At 38.6% G+C, this 25,451-nt stretch overlaps 1 protein-coding gene across 15 annotated transcripts in view; it reads left to right on the top strand.

Annotated features, from left to right (window-relative positions):
* Positions 1 to 25,451, top strand: part of NEK11 (NIMA related kinase 11) — a 104,790-nt gene that overhangs the window by 69,185 nt on the left and 10,154 nt on the right. For 7 of the 15 annotated variants that reach the window (XM_086849868.1, XM_086849775.1, XM_086849769.1 and 4 more), the window contains 3 exons: positions 805 to 865; positions 7,495 to 7,591; positions 13,997 to 16,573. In XM_086849868.1, the coding sequence (XP_086705994.1) occupies positions 805 to 865; positions 7,495 to 7,591; positions 13,997 to 14,249 (411 nt within the window). In that variant the 3' untranslated portion in view covers positions 14,250 to 16,573. Of the gene's footprint in view, positions 1 to 804; positions 866 to 7,494; positions 7,592 to 13,996; positions 16,574 to 20,710; positions 21,617 to 25,451 lie in introns of those variants that run through there. The other 8 variants (XM_086849785.1, XM_086849813.1, XM_086849792.1 and 5 more) reach the window with 2 other exon arrangements.

Genomic DNA, 25,451 nt, shown 5'->3' with positions numbered 1-25,451 from the left:
CATTTTTGACATATTTTTTAGCAAGGTCAAGATTTTGACTGTCAATTTTAATTTAGTCAAGAAATGCTGTGCTGTTAATGTAATATGGCAGCATCTTCTATACACTCAGAGTCCAAGTTTTTCTTGGACTTCCATAAAACTGTGATTTACTTCCTGGACAACAATCATTGCTTAATGGTCAGAACTTTAAATTTCATCTGTGTACACAAACAGCATTTCATATGAAAGATATCATGGCAAAACTGTTAGCCATCTGTTCGGTAGCAGAAGACTTGAAATATAAAAATGTTAAAATCCCTTCTTAATTAAAATTTTTTCAATTAGTTGTTGTTACTAGACATGTAAATAGATGCAATTACGTGAAAGATAAGTATTAATTTGCTTTGGGCAACTATCATAAGCATAAAAAATTTTGGTATAGTTAAAAAGTACATACTTGCCTTTTTCAATGTCATATTGTTTTAGATATTCCAGGGCTAACTGATGATAAAATGCTGATGTATTTTCAGAGACTGCACACCACCCTCCACAGTAAATGTATATTCCATGCACAGTTGTTCTAAACACTTGTGTTTTACAAGGAATCTGACTTAAATAGTTTGGTTATAACATCATTCCAAAACCTGATGCTTTAGGAGCAGAAAACACAGAAAATATTCTGGGCAATGTAACTTCTTTAAAGGCTAGTCTTGACACTTACTGGTGTGATATCCTCTACATTTGTGGGATCATACCCCTGGAACATAGTGTTTGTGTTTAGGTTTGTGCTCACACTAATGCTATTCCTATTTCATTTTTTCACAGGACAGTGATATGGAGGCAATGGTTGAGCACTTGGAGAGTGTCCTGAATAGCAGCTCATTGGGTAAGATGATATATCTTCTTTAGATAGCAACAGTTATTAGCAGTCTGTATGCATCACTGTCCAACTATTTCCATTTTGTAACAAGATAACTCAAAAAATGTGATCTCCTTGAAAATTACTTCCTTTATCTACTGCAGAGAAGTATAACTGTGCCAAAAGAAATGGCATAAGTATAGTTAAGTGCTTTTGTTGAAAATAATAAAGCCATAAAGCATGATAGGCAGAATGTTATTAAAAAAACTTTTAAAAACTTGGCTACTGTCATTTTTTCTCCAGAGGAAAATATTTGAGGATGTGTAAGCTATTTTATAGTTTTTAAGCCTGGTAACAATAAGAGAAAATGAATTAAAATATTTGTTTTTTTAAAAAATATGATCAAGGTTTGGATAATACTTAATTTATGTCACAGTATCTCATTACAGGTACAAAGGAAACAGTGAGAATTTAAGTTTGTAATTTAATCTAAAAATCTCTGGCAAAATATTGTCTATAGATTTAGAGTTTGAAAGCCTGGGTTCTTGTGGTCTGCTTAAAAGCTAAAAAGAAAACTTATGTGAAAGAAGGCTATTTACTGTGGCTGCCACAGTCACTGTCCTCAGAGGCCACTGGGTGGGACTGTGCCGGTGTCTAGGTTTGAAAAGACAGGTGTCTGCTAAGGAAGGCAGCAACTTTTCTTGAAATGGAAAAATGTAAACCTGTCCCCCTCCCCTTTTTCTGAATTATTATAATCTTGAAATCAAGGGGAATTCAAGCAAAGATATGGGAATAGGAATAAAAGCTTTTTATTAGGAAAAATGAAATAAAAATGCAGTATTAGAAAAACGAAACAAAACAAAACCAACAAAAAAAACCAAAAAACAAAAAGAATACCAAAAAACACACACACACAAAAAAAAATCAAAACAAAAACCACTGTCAGTGTCAGAATACAACCTGACACCCTGTTAGTCAGGGTGTTGGTAGCAGTCTGATTAAATGGTGGCTGCAGTCCTCTTGGAGGGACAGGTGTAGTTCTATTAAAACAGTGATCTTGTAGAAGAGCATAGTTTTCTTCTGAAGGTCTGGAGGTGTAGATGGGTCTTGTTATCTTCTGGGAATCCAGTGGAGAAAGGCTGACTGCAGTGCTCCAAGTCTCCGATTATATCTGGGTAGGAATGCTTGGCTCCTCCCCCTGGGTGGAGCATCTCCCAAAGGGATGATGTAATTTTATCAGTCATGCAGTGAGACTCAATGGCCCATTAACAGCAGATATCCCCCTGGAGGGAGGATGGGTCATGGAAGAGATAAAGAACACTGCCCTACTTGGTTTTAACAGATGGTAATAGAATATGTGCTTTTGGTTACATCTTGCATTGCAACCCTAGACAGCCAGCAGCAGCCTGAGTGTGAGCGGCCTGAAAGGCCAGCTGAGTTCCTAAAGGCTCCCATGGGAACTGCAGTTTCATTTAGCTGCTTCATTTGCATTCATTCAGTTGGGATAAACCTGACTTGGTATTATCTAAAACCACAACACAGGAGACTCCTAGGAAGTCTTCCTTCCAGAGGTTCTTCCAGTACTGAGCTCTGTTTCACCCCTGCTTGTGAGCATGGACAGATGGGGAGAGCCAAAGAAGGAGGATGAAAGGGAGTAATCAAAGTTGTTGCCATCACAGTCTTGTAGCCACTGGTCACCTTCTGGGACCCATGTCAAGAAGACCCTCAGGACTGAATGAACACTTACATCCAGTTTCTCTTCACACTTAAAGAGAACCCCCTGCCTCCAAATTCTGCACTCATTTATGCATTTGCAACATCACTGTCTGCAATGGGTTTGCAGATGTTGAAATAAGAACAAAATTTTGCTTTGTGCTTCAATATTCTGTCATTTAATTAAAGAAAGGAATTGCCTTGGAGGCTGCTGAGAACATACAAGAATATTAGCTGAAGACAAACAGTGGAGTTTTAAAACCAATCTTAGTATTAGAAACTCCCTGATCTTAATCTTTTTCATTCAGTATTAGGGACAAGAAGATGCCCTTTTAAAATTTTTAATATTAAATAATTAAATTGTACTTTTATCACTAAAAAATCTTCAACCAGTCTGTGCTGAAACTTATAGCCTTTCTCCAAGCTAAGGTAATAATTAGGTATGATTTTCTTCAGAGAAATATATGTGATGATAATAAGAGACAAATCTCCTTTTTTCTTTTATCCATTTTTTTTCCCTTTTATCTTTATGCTGTGTGTCACTGAGAAAGTTTAAACTTTCATTATTTTAAGTTCTCCCAAAATCAAGCTATAAACCTGCAGCTGGGGTAATTTTTTTGTGTTTGCTCATGTTCATTTATACCTTGCATATTCTTCACTGGGCTCTAAGTTCCCATTACATTAAATTTTTTTTGTATATGGTGCATTTTACATAGGTTAGATGTCTTTTTCACCCTAAAGCTACTTTGTCCCCTTCCAGGTCTGCATTTCTTTAACTGACCACTTGCACACTGTTTTTAGCCATGGCTTTGCCCGTACTAGCCAGAGCCTCCCTTCTTGTTGTCCCATGCCTGTAGTTCTTCATATCTCATCCTTTGTTCCCACTTTTCAAGGCATCTGCTGTTGTACCAGGCCTGTGCTTCTCTACATTAATTGAATTAACTTAGTTATAAATATGTCTTTCTACACAGGATACTACTATCCATCTAAAAAAATGGGTTATACTTTACAAGAATAAGTGAAAATTAAATAAAATAGAACACTACATAGTAATTAGAAGAACTACTGCTATAGCTTAAGCAATTAAATCAAAATTTCTGTCAGGACAAGACAAGATCAGACAAAGCCTGAAGCATTGCAGACTCAGTTCCAGGTGTGTGGTCTGGTGCAAGCAGTGGCAGGACCATATGAGTGGGCTACAGACCTACAGCAGAATTATAATGGCTGCTCCTGCAACATATGGATTTCATGACAATAATAGGGCAATAGAAGCAGGAATTTGGCCAGGACAGGACTCTTTATAGCATCTTTCATTGTTAAAGTATTACAAAATATTATGAGTAATTTCAAGCAGTTGTTAGAGAATGACCAGGAAATAAAACTAGAACTTTTATGTCAGCAAAGGCCAAGATAAAAAGGATGCAATAAACATACATTGTTTTTCAGAGGAATTTGTTTAGAAACCTCAGTGTTCAGAAAAGGACTTGGGAGGTAACTGAGTTTTCTCCTCAAGAGGTCCCAGAATCATTCCAAGTACCAGAGGTATTGTGGTTCACGATTGCATTTGTGTTGATTACACAGGTCCATGTGAAGTTCATTTGAAATAAGATAGGCCATGCTGATAAACTGAAAAATTGGGAAGATCCCAGAAAAAAGCTGCAAAAGATAAGGGAGTTTGAAAAAGCAATTTTAAACTTTACTAAATTTGCTTGGCATTGAGGAAGACAAGGTTAGGGGCAGTTGGGTCACCTTTTATTGTTTATGAATCTGGAAAACACATCTGATTCTAATCCTTTATATCTTGTACAAAAAGGCATTGTAGGATCTCATATGTAACATTGAAAGCTAAAGAAAAGAAATCTGGAATACAAACAGAAGTTTGTGATTCAGTGGAGAAAACAGCTTCACAACACATCATGGCTTATGAAGAGATGCAGTAGATGTGTACCACCAATTCTATGGTCATTAGCAGAAATGTTTGTAGGAATGCCTTTGGACCATAATTTATGAAAACTCTTACCAGATAATGTACCTGTGAATAAATTCCTTTCTCTACAGATCCTCAGAGAAAGCCTCAAACTGGTGCTCTATCACCTGAGAGGACAAAGATCTTTTGCTCTTTGCCCTATGTTGTTTCTGCAATATTGGATTAGACACTGGGAGATATTGAAATACATTTAGAAAGTCACAATACCTGGTTTTGAAAAGTCAGTGCTCTTGTTGTTTCATTTGGTTTTGCTTAATGGATCAAGAATGATATCTTGGATAGAAAATGCAAATAATTATCTGGTAACTTTTTGAAGAAGCATAGCTCCTTTTTGTGTGTACATGTGTGTACATGTGTGTTCCTTTATGTGGGTACACAAACTGCCTGGAGCTGGGTGCAAAATATATTCTTGTTCAAGTAACTGCTTCTAAGAAAATACCTTTGATGTAGAAGTTGGTATGGCAAAATTTGTTGAGGTGAGCTGTAGCACCAATGTATCAAGCTCTTAGCAGTCTTCACTGAGAACTCTTTTTTTTAATGATTAACCACACCTTTGCAGCATCCTACAATATTCAGGCTGTGCTGCCTTGCAGTAGCCAGAAAATCATATTAAATGGAGAAGAAGATAGAGAGTTTGCACAAAGAGATGAAGTTTTTCTTGGCCAACTGCCAATGTGTAAAATAGACAAAATATTGTTTAGCCAGAAATCCCAGGGGAAAAAAAAAAACAAAAGAAAAAAGCAAACAAGAAGAATGTGTTTAATAAGGAAATGTCAGAGGAGAAGGAAATTTTGTAGCAATAAATATACTGAATTCACTAAACAGAAAGAATATGCTGAGCTCTTACTACAGTGATATATCCTGTAATAATAGCAATGCCAGAATTTATCTGGTGCCCCTGGTTAAATGTAGTCTTTCTTCAGAGACTGCAAGGTTTGTATTTTCCTTAGGCCACTGGTGTTCAGGGCATCAATTTTTAATTGGTTTCAGAGCACCAAAGCCCTACATCTGGGCCTTAATACTGCCCCAGCTGAGAGTGGAGCATGCAGCCAAGTCACGAGCACTGCTTTGCACAGCACCTGGGGTTTCCTCAGAGCTATCCTGAGGATAGCTGAATTTTCCAATGTCACTAAAGGAGTTGAATGCTTACAGACTCCATGTAAAAACATATGGATATGCATTTTCACTGTTACAGTAAATGATCAGGGAATGGTTTTTGCCTTAATGGGTGAAATAACTGGTTGCCTGTAAGAACTGGGCTTGTCATTTTTTCATTTTTTAAACTACATTAATTATACCTGAGTTGTGTAAGGCAACAGAAAACTCCTAGCCATTAGGTGTAAAGATAAGCTAGAAAAATATTTTTAAATGTGCCATTGTTTGTCCATCCTGCTAACAGAATCAAAAATCCATTTCTTCTGTGCTTCTAAGCTTCTGAATCCAGCAGACACTCACTGTGAGTGATTCAGTAGGATCACTCATGATGGAAAGTTTTAATCTCAGTATTCAAATGGATATGATCAGGGTCTAGAATCATGTAAGGCATAGGAGCTTAACTGTTGGGAGAGCCATGGTTACACACTCCAGGGAAACATTTAGTGTTCTCTGGGGGTGTCTACACCAGCTCATAGAGGGAGTGGAGCTGCAAGCTCCCTTTGGCTGCATGTGATCCCTTTAATGCAGTCCAAACTAAGCCAAATCCCAGCTGAGTCCCAGCTAAAAACCCCTGGTAGGAGGGAGTATGTGTTCATTTAGACAAGACATTGTGTTAACATGTTTGACTTTTGTCTTGTTCCTACCCTATGCAAAGCCCTCCCATGCCTGTTCAGAACTTGGGCCCTGTGTGGCACAGCCCACTCATTTACACCCTGATACATCTCCTGTTTTGGGAAGTGAAATCCTAACGCCAAACAATTTGCAAGAAGAAGCTAAAATAGCTGCTTTGTTCAGCTTAACAAACTGAAAGCTGAAATAGGATCTCTTTTTCCAGTTATAAAGAAATGAAAGGAGTATGCAAAAGAGAAGGAAAGAACTACGTAAGCCAAGGGAAAGTACTGGCACAGGAAGAAAATGAGCATGAGTTGCTCAATGAAGAAATTTTATCAGGAAATAAGAAGGGAGATTTTAGCCACTGGCTCCCAGTGAGGCTTTGAAATTGTCTTTCAATGATAGCAGTCAGGGAAAAAAGTACATACATTTCTTAGGAAAACCACAGTCTTATATGATGGGATGACTACATGAAATTGCAGCATATTTGAGCTGATAACCCTGACAGTCCTCTGTGATTCAGCACTTCTGTGTTCCTGTGGAGGAGTGCCTCAGTGGTATGAGAGCCCTAAGTCCTGAAATAATGCAGCAGCTCACAAGGCCTGCAGACAGAAAGAGTGGAAATGTGTGTGTTTATGCATATGTATTTCTTACACGTACATATGTATTTACATATACAGTATGTTTTTATACATATATATATGTATTCATTCATAAAAAGAGTACCTTTATCTGAAGGAGAAACTGACGTTGTAAGATAAATCCTTCCAGTTTACAGTAATGATCAAGCTCAAGGAGAGACTTTCCTGTTAGGATGAATGTTCTTGTTCTTAAAGATAAGTAAAAAAATAATGGGAGAAAATGCATATGGTCTCAGAAAATTTAATTTTATTGGATATTTATCCATCCCAGCACTTCCTCGAGTGATTGTCCTTTCTGTTGTAATTCCTTGTGTATTATACAGAAGGAAAATTATTATTATTATTCTGGTGCCTATAAGCTATAAACCTACTTAGCCCTCAGAAAGGAGTTGCCCTCAATGTACATTTAATAATTTAATCTTTAATTAATGTGGCACTGCCTTGTGAGAAACAGGAATAGTCTTCCTCCTTCTGACTGCCCTTGATTCTGCAGTAGAGCTCATGGGATGAAGGTGAATAAGCTTGTGTGTCTGTGCATTGATTTGTAGGCTCGAGGACTGTCACCGGAGTGTCTCCAGGGGTGCCCCAGGGATTCAGAGCTCTCAACAGCACAATGGCTGAGACCAAGCTGAAACACATGAGGGAGTAAGTAGCATATTTATGTGTTACCAATGTGCAGGCAAAGAATATGGATTTGAAAAACTGCAAAGCACAGCAAATAAAACCCAAAAATACTATCAACAAAAAGAAGTGGATGGTAAGGTGTTTAGAGACTTGCTTTCTTGCCTCCAGAGAGGATGAAAGCTGACCTTCACTTCTGATTGCTTTCTTGTAAGCTGAACAATCACTGACATCCTTCCAGGATCCAGTTTGCCTTTCCTGCTGTAGTTGTCATTCTGAATTTCACTTGCTGTATTAGCACAGCCCATGCCCATAAATCACCTGCAGATGTACACATTACCGTCACATTTGCTCCCTCACCCACACTTCATTCTTGCCTGGAATGAAAAGTAAGTGGGTTTGTTTCCCATGGTGATATGATGTTTTAAACTAACCAAAATTGCTGCTGTTTTCCGGGATTTTCAAATGAGAGAGAGGAATGTATATGGGCAGTTCCCTTTGAAACTCATTGTCTACCTGTTTTCAGCATTGCTGAAATCCAGCTTTAGTTATAAAGGTTTCAGTGTCTTAATAAAACAAAGTTCTGTGCTTCCTTTCTAGAATATACTGGTTAATGTACCTTGAGCCTTTATCTTGATTCAGTAATTTCTGTCCTTCCAAGATTTATTGCATCCTAACTTAGGTGCTGATCTGATAATCATAGTGATGTGTATTATTTTTGAGCTCAAATATTCTTTGCAATGTTGCAAGATTCAACTGCTCTCAGAATGTAAACTCTTTAAAAAAGGGCAGTTTTTTCTCTTGTGTAGGTGGACAGTGCCAATAATGTGGTGGATGTTACTGGAATACAAATAAGTTCAAACAGTAGATGCTAATGGTTATTTAAGTGAGCTCTCTGAAGAAAATTAGTAGAATTCCAACAGCATTGATAGCAATCACTGTTTAAAACAAATCACCATGTAGTTCAGGAAAATACCAATCACATTTACTCCTGATAGGAGTTGTTTTGTTTTATATTATTTCAAGATGCAGCAGCTCCCAGGGTTTCACTTCACAGCTTACCCTTTGTTGTGCAGGTCTCACAGCCTTCCACTTACACTGCTTTCCATTCTCCTTTCATGGAAACTACTAATAAAAATAAATTAATGCAGTTTGTTGTCCCAGCTACTTACAAGGTGAGATTTTTAGTCAAAATGCCTACTTAACTTACAGATTTCATCCAGTGTTCTCATGGTTCCTGGATAAAACTTAAAATATTTGAACTTCATGATCATTGCTTTTAGGGCTGAGGTATGATTAGATCACTTCTTTCTGATTCTTTTTTTCCAGTACTGTTTCATGGTTTTCGTGGTTTGTTGTGACTCACAATATTGTCTTTTCTCCAAAATATAGCATGACTTTTTTTATTTTCTAAATACATAAAGGTGAGAAAGGACTTAATTGCTTGGAATGTGAAGTGTTAAGGAACAAAGCAAGGAAAAGAGTACCCAGCATGTGTAGTCAAGGAGATCCCTGCAAACTCTGATCCATGGCCAATCTGCACACAGGGCCCAGTAGGGTTTTCACTGGTGAGAAGGAAGTGCATTTGGTTATGAATCAATACTTAAAGCCACAGCTTCTCTGCTCATCCCTCAGCAAACCTCATATGATGTGTTTGTTGAATGCTATCCACACAACAGTGCCACATAAGCAAGGCTAATGTAATTTAGACCTGTGCTATTCAGTTTTACTCAGGTAGATGCAGACTCTGGGAGGGGGGGCGGGGGTGGGGGCAGCTCTTCCAGATGACAGCTTCTGATGAAAGAGAAAATGTTGGGGATTTTGGGGATTTGTCTTACAGAAACTGAATAGCTGGAGTTCCTAAAAGGAAAGGGAAGAGCAGAGCAGGAGAGATAAAGTGGAGGTGCAGTGAAATCTGTTTGGGTGTCAAGTCACTCTGGAATGAGAGCTGTGAAGGTTTGGGATTTGCACCATTTTCAGATGTTAGGAGCAATAGATTCCGATGAGGGAGACTCCTGTGTCATGAACTGCTCATAAAGAAAGTTTGTGCCCACACATTACAGATGACATTACCGGAAGAAAGTGTCAGTAGCTCTGATAAAATGGTAGATTAATCTAAAACAACACAAGGTCTAACAGTGAAAGTGCCTTTTAACCATTTACAATTGATGCGTGAATAATGTTGGCTTGCAAACAAGTGTAGCAAGGCAGTCACTTGACAAGATGTTATATGCTCATTGCTTGAGTTACTGCAGCATAATTCACTAAATGCCTTCTTTGACTTGCTGTGTATCAGAGCATCAATTTAGGAGGTTTCTACTGTATTCTTATGCAGGACTTGACAAGGATACTCAGGTGAGAGCAAAGCTGTGCTAAAAATCTTTATGGGAATATAGAAGGAAACCACTGAACCCTGGTAGGAGTGCTTGGTGTCCTCCTATTTTAAGTGAAAAGAAATGGCTGTTTTTTCACTACAGCCCCTAAATATTTCCCCTGACTTTTTCTTTCCAATTCACTCTCTGTTCCAGTTGATCACATGCAGCATCAATATGAATTGATGTCTTCTCAGTAAAAGTCATGCTAAAATCACCAACTCCAGTGATAACAATTTCTAATTTGTTATATTTGGCATCAGAATTCATTATAGAATTTATAAGAGCAGAGATTTAACTTTACTTTTCAAGCAGAGTTCATTGACTCCACAAAAATCTCCACTTCAGTGCTAAGCATTTCAATACTGGGATCTGTAGGGTTGATAAGAAATCTCCATTTTTTGAACTAGCTCCCACCAAGGCTACCATTATGCTCCTTCCCAGCCTTGAGTGCTAGCAGCGAGAAATCAACCAAATATAGAAATGGGAGCTGTGAGACTCTTATTCCTCATAATGGGCTTTGAAAGCAAGGAATCTTGTTAGAGGCAGGAAATGGGAGGAGCCATTTCCTGGCATTTTCTGTCCTGGCCACCATCTAATTCTCGTGGTGGTTCCCATCCTTGGTGGTACAAGGTAACGTGGTGGATGCCGAGTCTGAGAAGTGTTACTGCCACATGGTATCCAGAGCCAAGTTATCTTCATGGAGAGATCCATGAAGACAAACAAATGACTGTTCCACTGAGGTTCTCCTATAGAGATTTTCGAACTATGCATCTCAGGAGAGAATCACACTGTTCTTCAGAAGCAACTCCTCATGCCAAAGCATTTCTCCCCTGTCAGATTAAATTGTAGTAGCACCTATTAATTTTTTTCCCCTGAGGTCCATACAAAAAGCTTAGTGCAGATGGTTTTGTGCTCCTTTGTAGAGATATCCATGAATATCTACAATGAGTCATTTTAATAGCTATGAACTTTAATATGCACTTTAGAATTCAGTAAAATGTATGGCAGTAAAAGGAAAAGGCTTTTATGCCCCAAATTTTAAGTAAATTAAAATCCTTTAGCCCAGCAGTAAGCACCTCTTAGTCATTCCCCAAAGTCTTATGCACAGCAGCATACCACGATCAGGCAAAAGACTTCATCATCCCCTGCTGAGTGTAAGTAAAGCAGTCTTTCAGAAGTCATGAAGAAAAGGCATTGGGTGATATTTTTATTCTGTTCCTGTGAATGCTTGTAACATTATTGGTTTAGACTCATGAGGAGTATGTATATATGCTTCTTGTGCTTTGATGCTGCCATCAAATGCATCATCTATCTTAAAAATTCAGAAATAAAGGTCATTTTGAGGTCATTCAGTAGGCACTAGATGTTCTTGAGGTAGGTAGTCCTAAAATACCAGAAGTATAGAAGACTTTTTGTACATTTATTTGTGCAATTAAAAAAAAAATAAAAATATTGCAATAAAGTGTTTACTTGATATAGTATTTCAATTTATGCAGAGTGGACCTTTCTGAGCCAACTGAAACTGGTTTTGTTATGGAGGTCATTGAGGGCAGCTTTAGTGAAGACAAAAGCCACAAATACAGAAAAGCTAATTGTTTTTTAAGATTTTGATTTAAAAACTTATCAGTGACCTTTTGATTGCTATTGACTGTCATGCTGAAGGTATCATGATGTAAACTTGCTTGAGAAATAAGATATCTTTTCACAGACAAAAGACATATTTGGTAAGGAAGTTTACTGACACTATCTGAGCTACCATGTTTTTGCAGGTGAATAGAGTAGTCTTGAAGGTATTGATCCTGAAATGGTCTTGAGCATTGAATTTCCTCTTACACACATAACAGCATTCCATTTTCAGGTAATAATTTCTGTCTGGTGATCCCAAGACACCTTACAGCATGACTATAGTTTTCTGCATCTCATGGGCTAAGCCAAAATTTTATTTACATGTCCATCTTCCTTGTCACAGTTTCTCACACCTCATTTTTAAAGGCTAGTCTCAAATGAGTGTAATGAGTTCATTATGGAAACAAATTAAGCATCTTAGTCCAAGAGTTTCTCTTTCTTTTACTGAAAATCTATTTTAAGGTAATTGCACCATTACCTTCCAGACCCAAATCTGAAGAAAGTATTTTGGGTTTGCTGTTTGCTTTACAAGCAAGCGAGATAAACTCAGTGGGAACATTGAAAGATTGAACCCTGCCTGAGTGTGACCAAGCTGGGATATTGGTTCTTGGTTTCTGTCAGGGAGACATGAGTTCTGCATTCTGGGGTTGCAGGATCATGTCCAGGGAGGCTACAGTTACCAGCGATGGACATGGGACACCAACGAGATGGGCTTCTGCTCAGGAAACCATTTATCCAGCACAGGAACCAACTCAGCTTAGATCCAGAGACAGAGAGCCCCAAACAGAGGCAGGGTGATGGTTTTGTGGGACAGAGATAGGGTTTCAGGAGTTTCAGGTCGGGGACTAATAGGGACAGAGTAAGGGAGAAACCCCAGGGGCTCAAACCCAATCAGAACACCCTGGGCTGCCACTCCATGAAGGGTCCAGCGTGGAGAAATTATTCCTGGGCTCACAGGGCCCATCCCCCAAGGCATAGGAATGGAATTCATCCTCCCTGGGCTTTAAAGCTACGCCTCTTACTTTAACAATGCTTATCTGAAACTAAATCTCCGGACGCCTCACAGATAAGTGAATGCTCCTGGCTCAGGAGTCATTGCTGTCCCAAAGCAATGACTGAAAGAGAAATTTGGAATAGATAAATCCTGGGCTTCTCCTGCCTAGGAAGAAATTAAGCTGAGTGAGACAGTGTCTGCTGCTCAGAAGCATAGGAGTCCTCTGCAGCAGAAGCAGCACTAACCCCTCAAGGCCAAAGCTGGAGCTTTGGCTAATAATAGTCTAATTCCTCAGGCATTTTCTATGGGTCTTTGTTCAGCTTCTTCCCACTGTCCATACTCCTCCCCTCTCCATGACAAAAATGGGCTGCTTCTCTTGTTGGCACTTTGCCTCTTAGGCTGCTCCTCTCCATCCTGCATGTGAGGATGGGTAGAGCACATCACCTGCCAACACCATAATTTCAGCAGTTCTTAGCAGCTTTACATTTGTTATGATACACTTTGAAATGAATAATGAGAACAAGCTTAGTAGTTGGAGAGAGTGAGTATTGGGGCACAATTAATGTTTGATACATTTTCTTGGGATGCTCATCTTTTTCCCATTTTACTTGAACCTCAGGTCATATCCTTAAAATGATGTGCAATATTTTGCAAATTTGCTTAGATACGTAAAGAAAACACAGATTTTTTTACATCTTCTCTGCTCAGCTGTATGCCAGCCATAGATCCATGAGTCATTCTGTTATTCTGAATTTTTAAGGACTTTTTTTTGTAAGGGGACAGTAACAGTATGATTCCTTTAGCACTAGAGTTTTTATTTACTTTGAAAATTGCATTTCAGTAGCAAAACTCCTAAAATTTTAAGCATAGATGCACTTATTTTAAAATGTCAAGTGGCCCCAAACACTCAAAAAAATTCAGAGAATTGTACTTCTTTTTGTTTTGCACACAGAGCATAGCTTGCCTAGTTTCTTGTGCTGTGCATACATAATGCAGAGATTGAGCTGTTCAGATTTCCAGCACCTTGACTTTGTCAATAGTTTGCAAACGTGAAAATGCTTTCACGCAGCATTAATTATATCGTCTGTTTTCAATACGGAACCACTCGAAGAATTTTGACAGTTTTTACTAGAATAGTATTGCAACCTTGGGAAGTTTACTTGAGAGAAATAAAGGTAGGGAACTTTCCAAGCGATTTGATGCAGGAATGACCAGAGCTCTCTTTTGAAAGATATAAAATGTTTGTTTTTTTTAAAAAAAAAAAAAGTACTAGACTTCTATCTATGTCTTTAAATGCCTGAACAACTCTGTGAAGCTTGTCTTCTTTTGATGCAGACCCAGAAGAAACTGATTGTGTAAATCTTTCTAGGTCTTTCTGAAAATCACAGATCTACTGTCCATAGTTGCTAATTGTTTTCCTTTTTTTCTCTTTAGAATGGTGTCATCGTGGAATTGTATGGCTCTGCCAAAACATGAATTTGCCTTAGCCCTGTTTTGTGCTAGGAACTTTTTAAAGGACTGCAGATGTGAAAAGAGACTTGAAAGAAGTTGTGGACTTAATCCACTTAGCTTCAGACCCCATTGGGTGGATATAGATGTGAACTTACCTCAAATGGTTGATGTTCGAAAAACTGTTTGCATAAAACCTTACGTAAATGGTTTGGGAGTCTTTTTGTGTATATGTTAGTGTCTATTTTTATGTATATGGATATACTGACTTCAATATTTGTCATAATTAGATATCTCACATTACACAGCAGTTGGTATTTTTTTAGCTTTAAAATGTCTTTTTGATTGGATTGTTTAATAGTATTTTTACTGTAACCTTGTATGGGTGTTTAGCATAGCTCAGAGCTTGAATGCTGCTTCACTTCCCTCTGTGGCTGTACAGTGCTCAAGCCCAGCAGGGAATTTTGTGAGTAAATTACTGTGGTGTTCGTGATATTTCTGTCAAGAACTGTCCATCTCCATACCAGCTGATTACATTAATCTCTCCATTGAAGCACCTGACTCATTGACAACTTTTTAATGAGACTGACTTATTGCTAACTCAGAAATGCATTCTTTTAGATCCAGTAGTAACACTTCATAGAATATGGCTAAAGATAATGCTTGGATTGAGAAAGAATGCATATATAGTTATAAATATTCTGATTGTTTCTTTGTAATGCATAAATACTTTTTTTCTTTCTCTGATAGGCAAATTGTTGGTTTTAAAACTATTATTTTGATATGAAATCCTAAGTCAGGAGAGACCCCCCTCCCAATATTAAGCCATGTAAAAGGAAATCAGCATTAACTCTGTATTACCACACATGAACAAAGGAGAATGCAGTTATATTCTTAAATTCATACAAGATCTGCATATAGTTATTGAGTTTTCAGAGGTAACTACTGTATCCTCACATGCTCATATTCAAGAATTAGCTGTATATTGTGCTGCTTTTTAGACACACCTTTATAAAACAAATGCATTGATAAACAAAGCAAATAACATCAAGTATGTGTTAAGTGTGCCATGTATTCCAGCTTGATCTTGATCAGTGGTGCTGAAGGAATTAAACTGATGACTTTTCAAAGATTCTTTGAATGCCATGGCACTGTTAAAAATCAGAATGTTGTTTAAAATAATTATAGAAAGACTAGGAAATCTCAGACTGTGTATAAAGCTGCTGCAGCTCAGGGACTTGTGTTTCAGGTAATTCCCCATGGCCACAGTGGAACACAATGAAATAGTGCCCACCCTACCTCATGAAGAATAGCTCTATAGAAGCAAATATATTTCCTCTTATTTTTAGTACTGGTACTATATTTCTTTATATAGGAAGACTTTAAAATTGCAGTATTCAGGTTTGATTTAAATGACTGTGTTTTGTTGTAATTTGTTTCCTTCGGTGGGAAAAACTAAAAGAAGCACATTTTCTCTTATGATAAAGCATCTTCTAAATTTGTAGTAGCTAGAATTCAACTAGCAGCTCTAAATTTTAACTAGCACTTCTTCCAAGAGCAGTTGTCAGCTTCAATTCCTATTTTATAAATTCATTTATCTCTGAGCATGAGGTGCATGGAGAATATTATTGTTGATATTTCTTCACCTGTGTGTCTACACCTTTTAATAATAAGATCCTTCTTAACTCATGGGAAAACATGTCCCAAATATGCTTTAGATTTTTCAGGTCTTTGAAGTAGGGCATCAGAGAGTTTTGTTTGCAATCAAATTATGGTGCTTTAATTCAGGAATTATGAAGTAATTAAGGATGAATTAGGAAAATTATCCTTGTGTTTTCAAGTGAAGAAACTTTCATTCAGCAGTAATATGAGGATAGTCAAAGTCCATTGAGGCTTGAAGGTGAAAATGGAGGCTAATATTAGTAATTCATATGTCTTTACTTACTAGCATTTATATCATAATACTTTCCATTACCTTTTCTTTTCTTTTTAATAAGCTCTTTACTTACTTAGCCATTTTTTTCACATTCCCAAGACTGAACAGCTGTCAGAACTAGAAAGTTTTGCCCTACTTTTAGATATAAGTTCCTAAAACCTGAATCATGGAGCTTATTATGTCCTTCTCCTAGCAGATCTCAAGGGGTCTTTAAACAGCACAGAGAAGTTATGTTGGAAATGAAGATTTGAACCCAGAGCCATTTCTTTCAAGTGTCAAAGTTTTAATCATTCATAGTCAGTAAAGCCAGCAAACAGAATGACAGAAAGATAACTTGAGAGGACAGAGATCTTTTGTGTTCTGACTGAGATAAACCTGTTTGTTTACTGAACCATGAGATGCTGTAGCAGATATCTTAAGATTTTCTGGTACAGTTAGAAAACAATATTTTGTATGAGACTAAGGATATGTAATTTCCTGATTCTTTTGCAAAGTCATCTCAAGAGATAAATGTAACAATCTTTTTCACTGAGATTCGTATCAGTACTGGTTAGCTGCAAAGTGGCATGATTGTACTGTTTTAAAGAGAAATATGAGGTTAATAAATTGATGCTTGGAAATACCATTAATTCAAGGACAAATCATTGTTGGATGTATTGATGAGAATCCTAAAGAATACTGCTGGACTCCATGGGGTTAGCTCCTTGAGTTAGGAAGAACAGAATTTAGAGGCCTCTACTGAAATTATTCTTTCCAAGATCCCTGCTCATGATTTTATTCCCCATGAGCCAAAATCAACACAGATTTGTGCTCTGCTTTACAATGTGCTTTTTGGTGGTGGATGCAGGTGACCTGGCTGCATTCAAAAGGATACATAAATGCCCAGTGGAATGGGTATTCCATGTCCAGAAAGTTTCTTTGTTAAGGTTTGCATTGATGTGGGCATGAGTAACTGGTATTTTGAAATAACTGAATTTTCTTAGGAGCAGTGTGTTTGTTGCCTGCTATGGCAGGGGTGAGATGGTATTGCTGGTGCCTGATCCAGAGGGACTTTCATGGTGTTACTACTCTGGTGTGTTCAGTAGTGGCTTGTGCAGAGCCTGTCCTTGCATGGACCACACACAGCTCTCTGAAGGGGATCCCAGTGAGACCAGGATGGCTTTAGATGATAGCTGCCATCGTGTCAAATGGCACTGGAAAGTGAGAAGCTGAAAAACCCCGTAGCTGCTGATTTGTGTAGTAGCTACCCTTCAAGGCAGGTCATGACAAGTTGTTGAGAGATATTAACCTGGCTGCTAACACCCATGGAGGAGCACAAACTTCAGCATTAATCTTGTTTTGTGGCTTTTGTCAGTGTGGCATAAAGGTAGGTGTATTGTAATTGATCTCTAAGCCAGAAAGGAGACACTAATAAGTAGCTGGTAGCAGAATAGTCAAAATAAAGACCTGTGGGATAATAGAGAATTCTTTGTTCACTTAGGAAAGATTTACAACTTCCTCAGCCAGCTGAGAATACAACATTATTATATTGTCAAATTTTAGTAATTTTGCACTGATGCATAGAAAATCAACTGCAAATCACCAGATAGCCTGATAAATTCATTTAGGTCCAATGACTTGGAATGGTTTTAGACACACTGTGTCTTAAAATTGCAGTTCTCAAGGTTCCTATTTAGCTCCCCTCTAACTCCAGGAGTGCCTATGATTTTGCTGATGTTCTTTACTGCATCTTGCATACTCAAAAGTGCCTTATCCTTGATAGAACCAGGTCTCTATTTTATGTCCATGCTACATAATTATCCACAAATCAAATATCAATATGGTGTTTGGGTCTTGTTGCAGTTAATTTTCTCAGGCATGTGTTGTGTGCTGCATGAGAGCTGGCAAAAAGAGGTTAATTTTTTTTCAGGCCACATCTTCTATGGGTGACAGCGTCCTCAGACTGGCAATATCTGCTGTGCAGCCAGTGGGTTGATGGTCACAGCGTGTCCCCAGCCCTGTGCCTCCTCTGCCTGGAGCACTGGGACTGCTCTCTGCAGCCAGGAATGAGGGGAGCTGAGCTCAGTGGGTCCCTCCATCTGAGACTGTAACAAGGAAAGAAAAAAAACAATCTGAGATATGACATTTAAGCACATTACTGAGTATCACCTGAAGCCAGACCCTTGATTGGTAGAGCCTGATGTAATTTCTTGGATTTTAAGACACTGAAAACCGATTTTGGCCAGTGTGGGATGGAAGTCTGGCCCACAATTTTTCACAGTAGTGAAATCCCAGATGTCAGGTATCCCCTTTGTTCGTGTTGTCTTGGCTAAAAAAGAGATGATGACTCACAGTGAGTTTGTAGCAGATAAGCTGTAGGATAGCATGAAGAGTGTGCCAGTAAATCAGAAAACATGGATGGCCAAATGGGACTGTAAATGAGAGTTCTGCACTTCTTCTCACACCACATTTGGTGGTAAGGCTTTGGTTCTTTTCCAGACATTTAGTGCAGGTATCCCATATTTCATGTGAAATAGCAACCTGTAATTGTGCCTCTCCAGGATTTTACATGGGTGGACAAATAACCCCTAGGACAGGATCAGGGCCATAATGGACAAACCTCACTTTCCAGGAAGCGCCTTCCCCCCTCCCTCCATCAGGATGATAGATTCACTTGGTGACGCCTCTCTGGCATTTACTCTCTGATATCCCACACTTCTGCCTCTCAAGACCAAACAGAGCCTTATGTCTTCTTTTGTAAAAGCAGGTTAGAATTTTTGTTACCTACCCTGTAATTTTCAACCTATGAACATTTTCCCCTTAATTGTATTGTATCAGCTATTATATAGATTAGCTGGTTTGTGTGCTCTGCCAAGCTGAACAGAGAAGATTCAAGTCTGCAGGTCACATTTGTTAGCAGAAGCAATACTCCCAAGGTATATGTTTGCTTAATTTTTCATCTTGAAATAGACAGGACTTCCAAAAATTAAACATACTTGTCTAAGAGGGAGAGAGGAGTCATTAGAGGCACTGATGAAGTAGCAGTGATTTCAGGATAGCTTTTCATGTATTGATTTTTAACTATTGGAGAGAAATACTGATATTTGTGATAATGTTTTCTGAAGAAATGTACATTGTCAAATCTCTGTTTAGCTTTCAGTGGTAATCCAATCTCTAGGCTTCTAGCATCGGAGAATTCATTCTTTCCAACAGTTTTTATTTTCTCCTAAACAACATTCTTGGTAGAAAAAAAGGCAATTTCTAGTTATAGGAAGCAGGACTGAGTTAGGTCTAGACCTGTAGAGATTCCAGCTTGGCCCTTTGACTTCTGATCCTGGGCCTTGGCTTTCTCTGCCCCAGGTTCCTGATCTGCCTCTGTGTCAGGAGCCAGCAGAGGGGTGCCCTGGAGTCAAAGGGGCATCACACCTGGGCATGATGGAGGTGCTAGAAAAGCAAAGAGCAAGTGGGATGGGAGAAGTTTGAGGAGCAATAAAGTAGAATTCTTTGCAATGTTTTCATAAGAATTGGGGAATTTATATAATATGGAACTCTTACTGGCTGACTTTTCACTGTGAGGATGTTTTTCCTCAGCAATAACAGGATGACCACTGATAAAAAGCAACTAGGTTGATTATGCTATTGGGTGAGAAGAGTTGACCTTGCCCTGGTGTTAGACATGTAGCAAAATCAGTACAAAACTAGGAAAAACTACAGCTGCAGTTTGTGAAGTTGTTGTTGGGAGTTAGGTTTAACTATTTAAACTGCTATGGGAAGTGTGCCTGCTCCCATTTGCACATTTACTGAGGTTCTAAGCCTTAATGCTGGCACCAGGAGACATCTCTGATCCCCTTCTCTGCCTGTGTATAGATCATCCTTTGTGTAGCCACAAGCTGAGGATGTCCCAGCTCCTGCTGCCTCAAGCATTGGCTGGGAAGCCTACTGCTGGCACCATATGACATGGTTCTTTTCAAGTATCCCCTTTTTGTCTAAAAGACAACCAGCTCTTAACTGCTCTAACATGTAAAGGCTCAGTGAAAAAATCCAAGTCAGAAGCATGAAGAGCAGGCAGATAGTCTCTGATACACTGAAGGAAAATTACCCTGGTATTTTCATCAAAATATGAAGCCATCACTGAGTGACAAATTGTATGTTACCTGTGATACATGAATTTAAATATGTTTTGCCTTTAGGAGAAAGAAAGGCTGTTCATTGTCTTGCAGTTTTCAAATGGGTCTTTTTTATAAATCAATATTAAGATGCTGTGTGTGTTTTGTCACTGTAGAAAAGAAAAAAGTGTCAAGTTAGCTCATGCTGAGCTTGTACAATGTTTTCCTTGTATTTGATAGAAGCTAAAATAAAGAAATGAATAACAAAGTGTGCTCACATAAAATGCCACTGGTGTTCAGCTGACTGGGGTCGCTTCTTTTGGTTTTGATGAAATCCAGAGGCACTAATACACGTGTGTTTACCAGACTTGTAGATAAAATCATCTGTCAGACTCAGCATGAAGAGGATTCTTGGATTGTAACAATGAAGATAGCCATACTTCCCATGATTTTGCTATGGCCAGGTTTTTACTCTTGGGCTCTATGTATAGTGAGTAATCACGGAGAAAGTCACCAGAAAACTTTAGTTCCTTTCACTGTCAGGTAAATGAGGTGCATCATGATATAATTTTAAACAAACCTACAACATTTAGAAGGAATCTGCACTAGTCGATGCTTGTGTTACTATATAACATGAATTAACTTTTACTTGACTTTTTCTATAATATTTATCCCCAGATCTGCCATTGGGAAGCTGGGAGTGGAGACATTTGAGGCGGTGTACAGCTGCCTCAAGGAAGCGAGACAGCAGAATGCCAGTGAGGAGGAGATCAGGAGCTGTTTGGAGAAACTGGTTTCTAGAGCAAGTGATTGCTTCGAAGTGGATCAGCTGCTCTACTTCGAGGAACAGCTACAGGCTTCAGAGCCACACCTGCAGCTGTAACAGTGTGTCAGCAACAGCTGGAAATGGTGTGAGGGGAAAGGGACCTCCTTCAGGCCAGCAGGCAAGTACAGAAGGTGTTTGGAGGACAGTGCTGAAGAGTACATAGGCATGTAGGTAAGCCTCATTTGAGAGTCCAGACTGCAGTGAGAAGTGTGTAAATATGGATTGAATTTCAGGGGCAGGAAGAAGAACAAATGTTTGGGACAGTGGAGGGGAGGATTCACCGTTACCCTGTCCCCTTTTTCTGCCACTTAAAACATAAGGAAGGGTGTTCTAGGCTGTGGCTGGATGCCAGTTCTGCACTCAGAGCATCTCTGGCAAAGCTGCCTCTGATGGAATGATGCAGGATTAGACTCCAGCTGCTGTTTATTTCTGGTCCTTGTGATATTTAAGTCCATAATTTTTGTAATTTGGCAGATTTACTCTTAAACATGTATGTATGGCCACTCAGCCCCTAATTGTCTTGTTGTTATTGATTGTTCAAAAGGCCTGCTTTTAATCTGAGCTTCAAAGGAATTGTGGAAATACATACATATGTGCATATTTAAATACATATATGCATGCTCACATACACAGGGATAGGTGTGTATATTCATAATGGCAGAAGTATGTCTGGTCATACACTGTACTTGTATAGAATTTTGGATTAAATTCATTCTTCAAAAATGGAATAATAAACGGATTTTTTTTTCTGCCTTGCACATTTTTCCTGTTAATGTTCTTTCTTAGTGTTTATGTTCCCTTCTTCATATGCATCCCACTCCTGCTGATTTCAACTGTATATCAGGCTCTGATTATATACCTGATGTTTTCCTCTACCTCTTCCTTCCTTATTCTGCATTCTGAGCTCCTTCCTCTATCTGTGTAAAGGACTAAAGGTTAACAAAGTAATATGATTGGTAAAGGAATCTGAAATTAATTGTCGACCAAATGAATTTTAGGCATTGAGCCATTATGATAATCCTTGTGCTTCCTGCTTTTTCACCACAACTCTGAAAGGACTTTGGGACTGTATTAAATAAATTGGAGGAAATTCTTATTAAGAATATCAAAAAACCATTTCTATTTGACCTGAGTTATTTACAGTGAAGTATAACAGTATTGATGGTTAATTAAGCAGTGCTACCGATCCATCTTTATGACATGTCTTAAAAACAAAGCAAAAGGCGAGTAGAGTCGCCTAAATCTATTTTAGCAGCAGCATAAGCTGAGGAGGCAAAAGGCACGTCCAGCTACAGATGATGTGACACTATACTTCCAGCTCAAAGTAATATGAGATTCTGGCATATTTCATCTTTTTCTAGCTTCAGCTTCTGTTTATAATACACAGAGTTACAAACCAGAGACTGAAGTCCACTATGATGTTCACTGAGGTAGGGAAACATTTGTTTGTCAGGTTTCAGTCTCTTTCCTGTTATTTTTTTCTTGACTTACATTCCCCATCCTTCTCAATGTTGTGCATGTGTGCCTGATTCCGTACTTTCTACATAACTTAAGACCATTTTAAAACAGAAGTGCTGAAGTCCAAGATATAGGAGGAATGCTTGGATGTTGCAGGGACTATAAAGTCCAAAAGCAAACAATGAGTAACTGACACAGTGAGAATAATGTCAGAAGAAGATAATCTTCACTCCTTCATTTATCTCTGCTGCAATTCAAGGTGATTTACCAGGAAAACTTCAAAAAGAGCTTCTGTAAGCAGTCAATACTTTTTTTATTAGTGACAAAGACTTATTGAAGCTTTTTTTCCATGCAGCTTGCAAGAAAAAACACCTGGGTAAGAATGGGTCAGGCTCCTTAAGGCAGTTAAGGACTCAGGAGATCATTAAAGGGAAACCTTTAAAACCTGAAAAACATGGTTTAGTCACTCAGATTGACTTCAGGGAAATGGTTGCTCTCTGATGAGCATTATTTTCTTTCATTTGTTGCACAGGAAAAAGAACTCACAGTGCCTTTTACACTTACTTAGTTGCTTTGGGCTCTCTGCAGGGAAGGACCTTTGAGGCACCTGAGGATCTGGAGGTTACTGGTTTACTGCTTATATGCTTTAAACCATACCTTGTTTCATTTTGTGGGTTTTTTACATGAATCATAACACAATTAGCCAAAGCAGTACATTAAACACAGTGGAAATTTTTGCCTCTGAGCTGTAGTAAAAGTACAGAAGTACATCACATGGATTTGACAGAAATTTTTACATTACTGTTTAACTTGCAAAATCCCATTGCTGGTGGTCATTAGTAGAAATCTAAAGGGAGGAGGAGGATTTTTGATATCAAGGATCTTCAGTAGTAGAAAAGCAACAGAACTGCTGGAAGTGTGAGGAAATTAATGTAAAGGTATTAAGTTGCTATGTATAAATCTTCATAAAAAGTCCCATTTAACCTACCTACTTGTACCAAAAGCTTTGCAAGCGTGAGGCAACCTTGCTGCCTTTTTTACTAATTCTCTTTAAAATGCTACAAGATAAATTGCTTGATAAAGAGATATTGAAAACAGGAAGTGGGGTGAGTACTTTTTTTAGTGCTTTGAGGGCTTAAACCTAGTATAAAGGTGCTTGAACTATAAAGGGAAAAACATCTGAGTTTTCTGATAAGAAGTATAACCGTCAGTTTCTTGTTGACAGCTGGATTAGGATGCAGATCAATTCTATTTTTCACAGCAAACAAAAAGGAAATCCTTTCTTAGAGGTTATTGTTCTGCTGGACAAGTTCTAGAAAACATCAGAATCCCCTCTCTGCAAGATGAAATAGAGGCTTCCAGTACCTGAAAACCCTGCCTGCAGGAAAGGACTTTCCTTCCTCGTGGACCTGGCTTTGTGACTGTTACCCTGTGATGACCAGCTCCGAGGTGCTCTCACAGCCAAACCACAAACCTGCACCTGGCTCAACAGGAGCTCAGCCCTGGCCTCCAGCTGGATCTCCAGCTCCACACATAACTGGAGCACTGGAGCATCAGGCAGATACACAGGTGAAAAAAGGGGTAGGAGGCAGCAAAGTGTCCATATCAATAATGCAAAGGCTGACCTTTCGTCTTTGGTATAAGTCAGCTCAGACTGACCTGTAGGTGTAACCACTGTTACCTGAGGGAATTTAGTGGGCAAGAGAAGAAAGGCTCAAACAGGAGATTTGTTTGGAAACAGCACCAATATGCATGGAGGCACATGGAAAATCTTCCACATTTTGTTTGTAATATGTGTACAAACCTGAACCTGCTGAACCTGAAAACTCCTTAGCCTGTGTCCACTGAATACTCTGTTTTTTCAGGAGGGAGAAGTCCAGCAGAAGGTTTCTGCATGTGATTATTGGTAGTAAGTAGAAGTTCAATGAAAATACAGTCTCTAGATGGTAATTTGGCTGATGATTATTCCTGTTCAGGAATATGACTACCTTGGAAATAACTATCCAGATGTGCTGGACATAAAAAGAGCTGGTTAACAGCAAAAGCAAATGTATTTATGTACAGACTGGTCAGGCACAGAGGGTGGAGAAGGGATTGAATAGGATGAAAAGAGTTGTAGGTTCCTTCCTCTTATACCTTCTCCTCATGTACTTGGTTACCACCCCCAGTTGTACTTGTTTTTGTCACTTTTTATGGTTGGGGGAATAATGGGGCAGTAAATGGCCTTTTCTGAAGGCCACTGAATTATCTAAAATGAGACTAAGAATGAAAACCTAACAGGAAACCTTGATGTTAGTGGTCACAGGAAGAGAAGACCATGCAAATGCTTCTGGTTCCATAGAACTATGGGTCCAGTTTTCTTTTGTCTGGACTGGAATATGGTCATCATGGCTGGAAAGTTAGTATTTGCAGATAATTTGCCCTGCTAGCTCTGCAGACAGGTTTCAGTCCTCAGTTGCTCATGAATGGTTAACTACAGCCTCCTGACTTTGATTATTGCCACACTGTGGAGTTGGTCACTTCCCCATCAGGTCAGAAAACAGAAAACAGGTCCTGGGAAAACTTCCAGCAGAAAGAGCAGTTGAGGAAAACAGACATTTAGTCAGCTGGTTTAAAAGTACACCTCTTGGGTAAATATTTTCCATTCCACTTGATGACACCTGGCCAGGGATTTCCAATGTTTTGAATTTCCAATGTGCCAGAAATACACACCCTGTAATTATCATCCCGTAGAAGAAATGGGCTCGGTTTTATTGTCATTTTTATTATTACATGCATAGCTGTAATCGAAGTACAAAGGCAGTGGTGTGCAAACAATTAGAAAAAATACCTCAGAAGAAAAATGGCAAATGAAAGAGAAGATTACTGCTTTGTACTAGTTAACTGTCCTACATATTGATACATTTTAACATTTAGAAACTGCAGTCTGTCTTAGGGAGCTTGAGAATGTTGTATCTATGTACATGTATCTACACAGAGAAATTAATTGTTACTCATGAACTGTCTATCCGTCCGTTATCTCCCTTTACGTCTATGCAGGCATACACAAACATATTTCTATACATATGGAAATGTATCCTTATGTATACAAATGGAAATATATCCTGATGCACACCATGTCACCAAACCTTCAAG

This window comes from Cyanistes caeruleus, chromosome 1 (genome assembly GCF_971803275.1).
Source record: "Cyanistes caeruleus chromosome 1, bCyaCae1.hap1.1, whole genome shotgun sequence".
Classification (NCBI taxonomy): Eukaryota; Metazoa; Chordata; class Aves; order Passeriformes; family Paridae; genus Cyanistes; species Cyanistes caeruleus.
The sequence above is the reverse complement of the archived record's forward strand: the minus strand, read 5'-3'. Positions and strand labels throughout refer to the sequence as shown.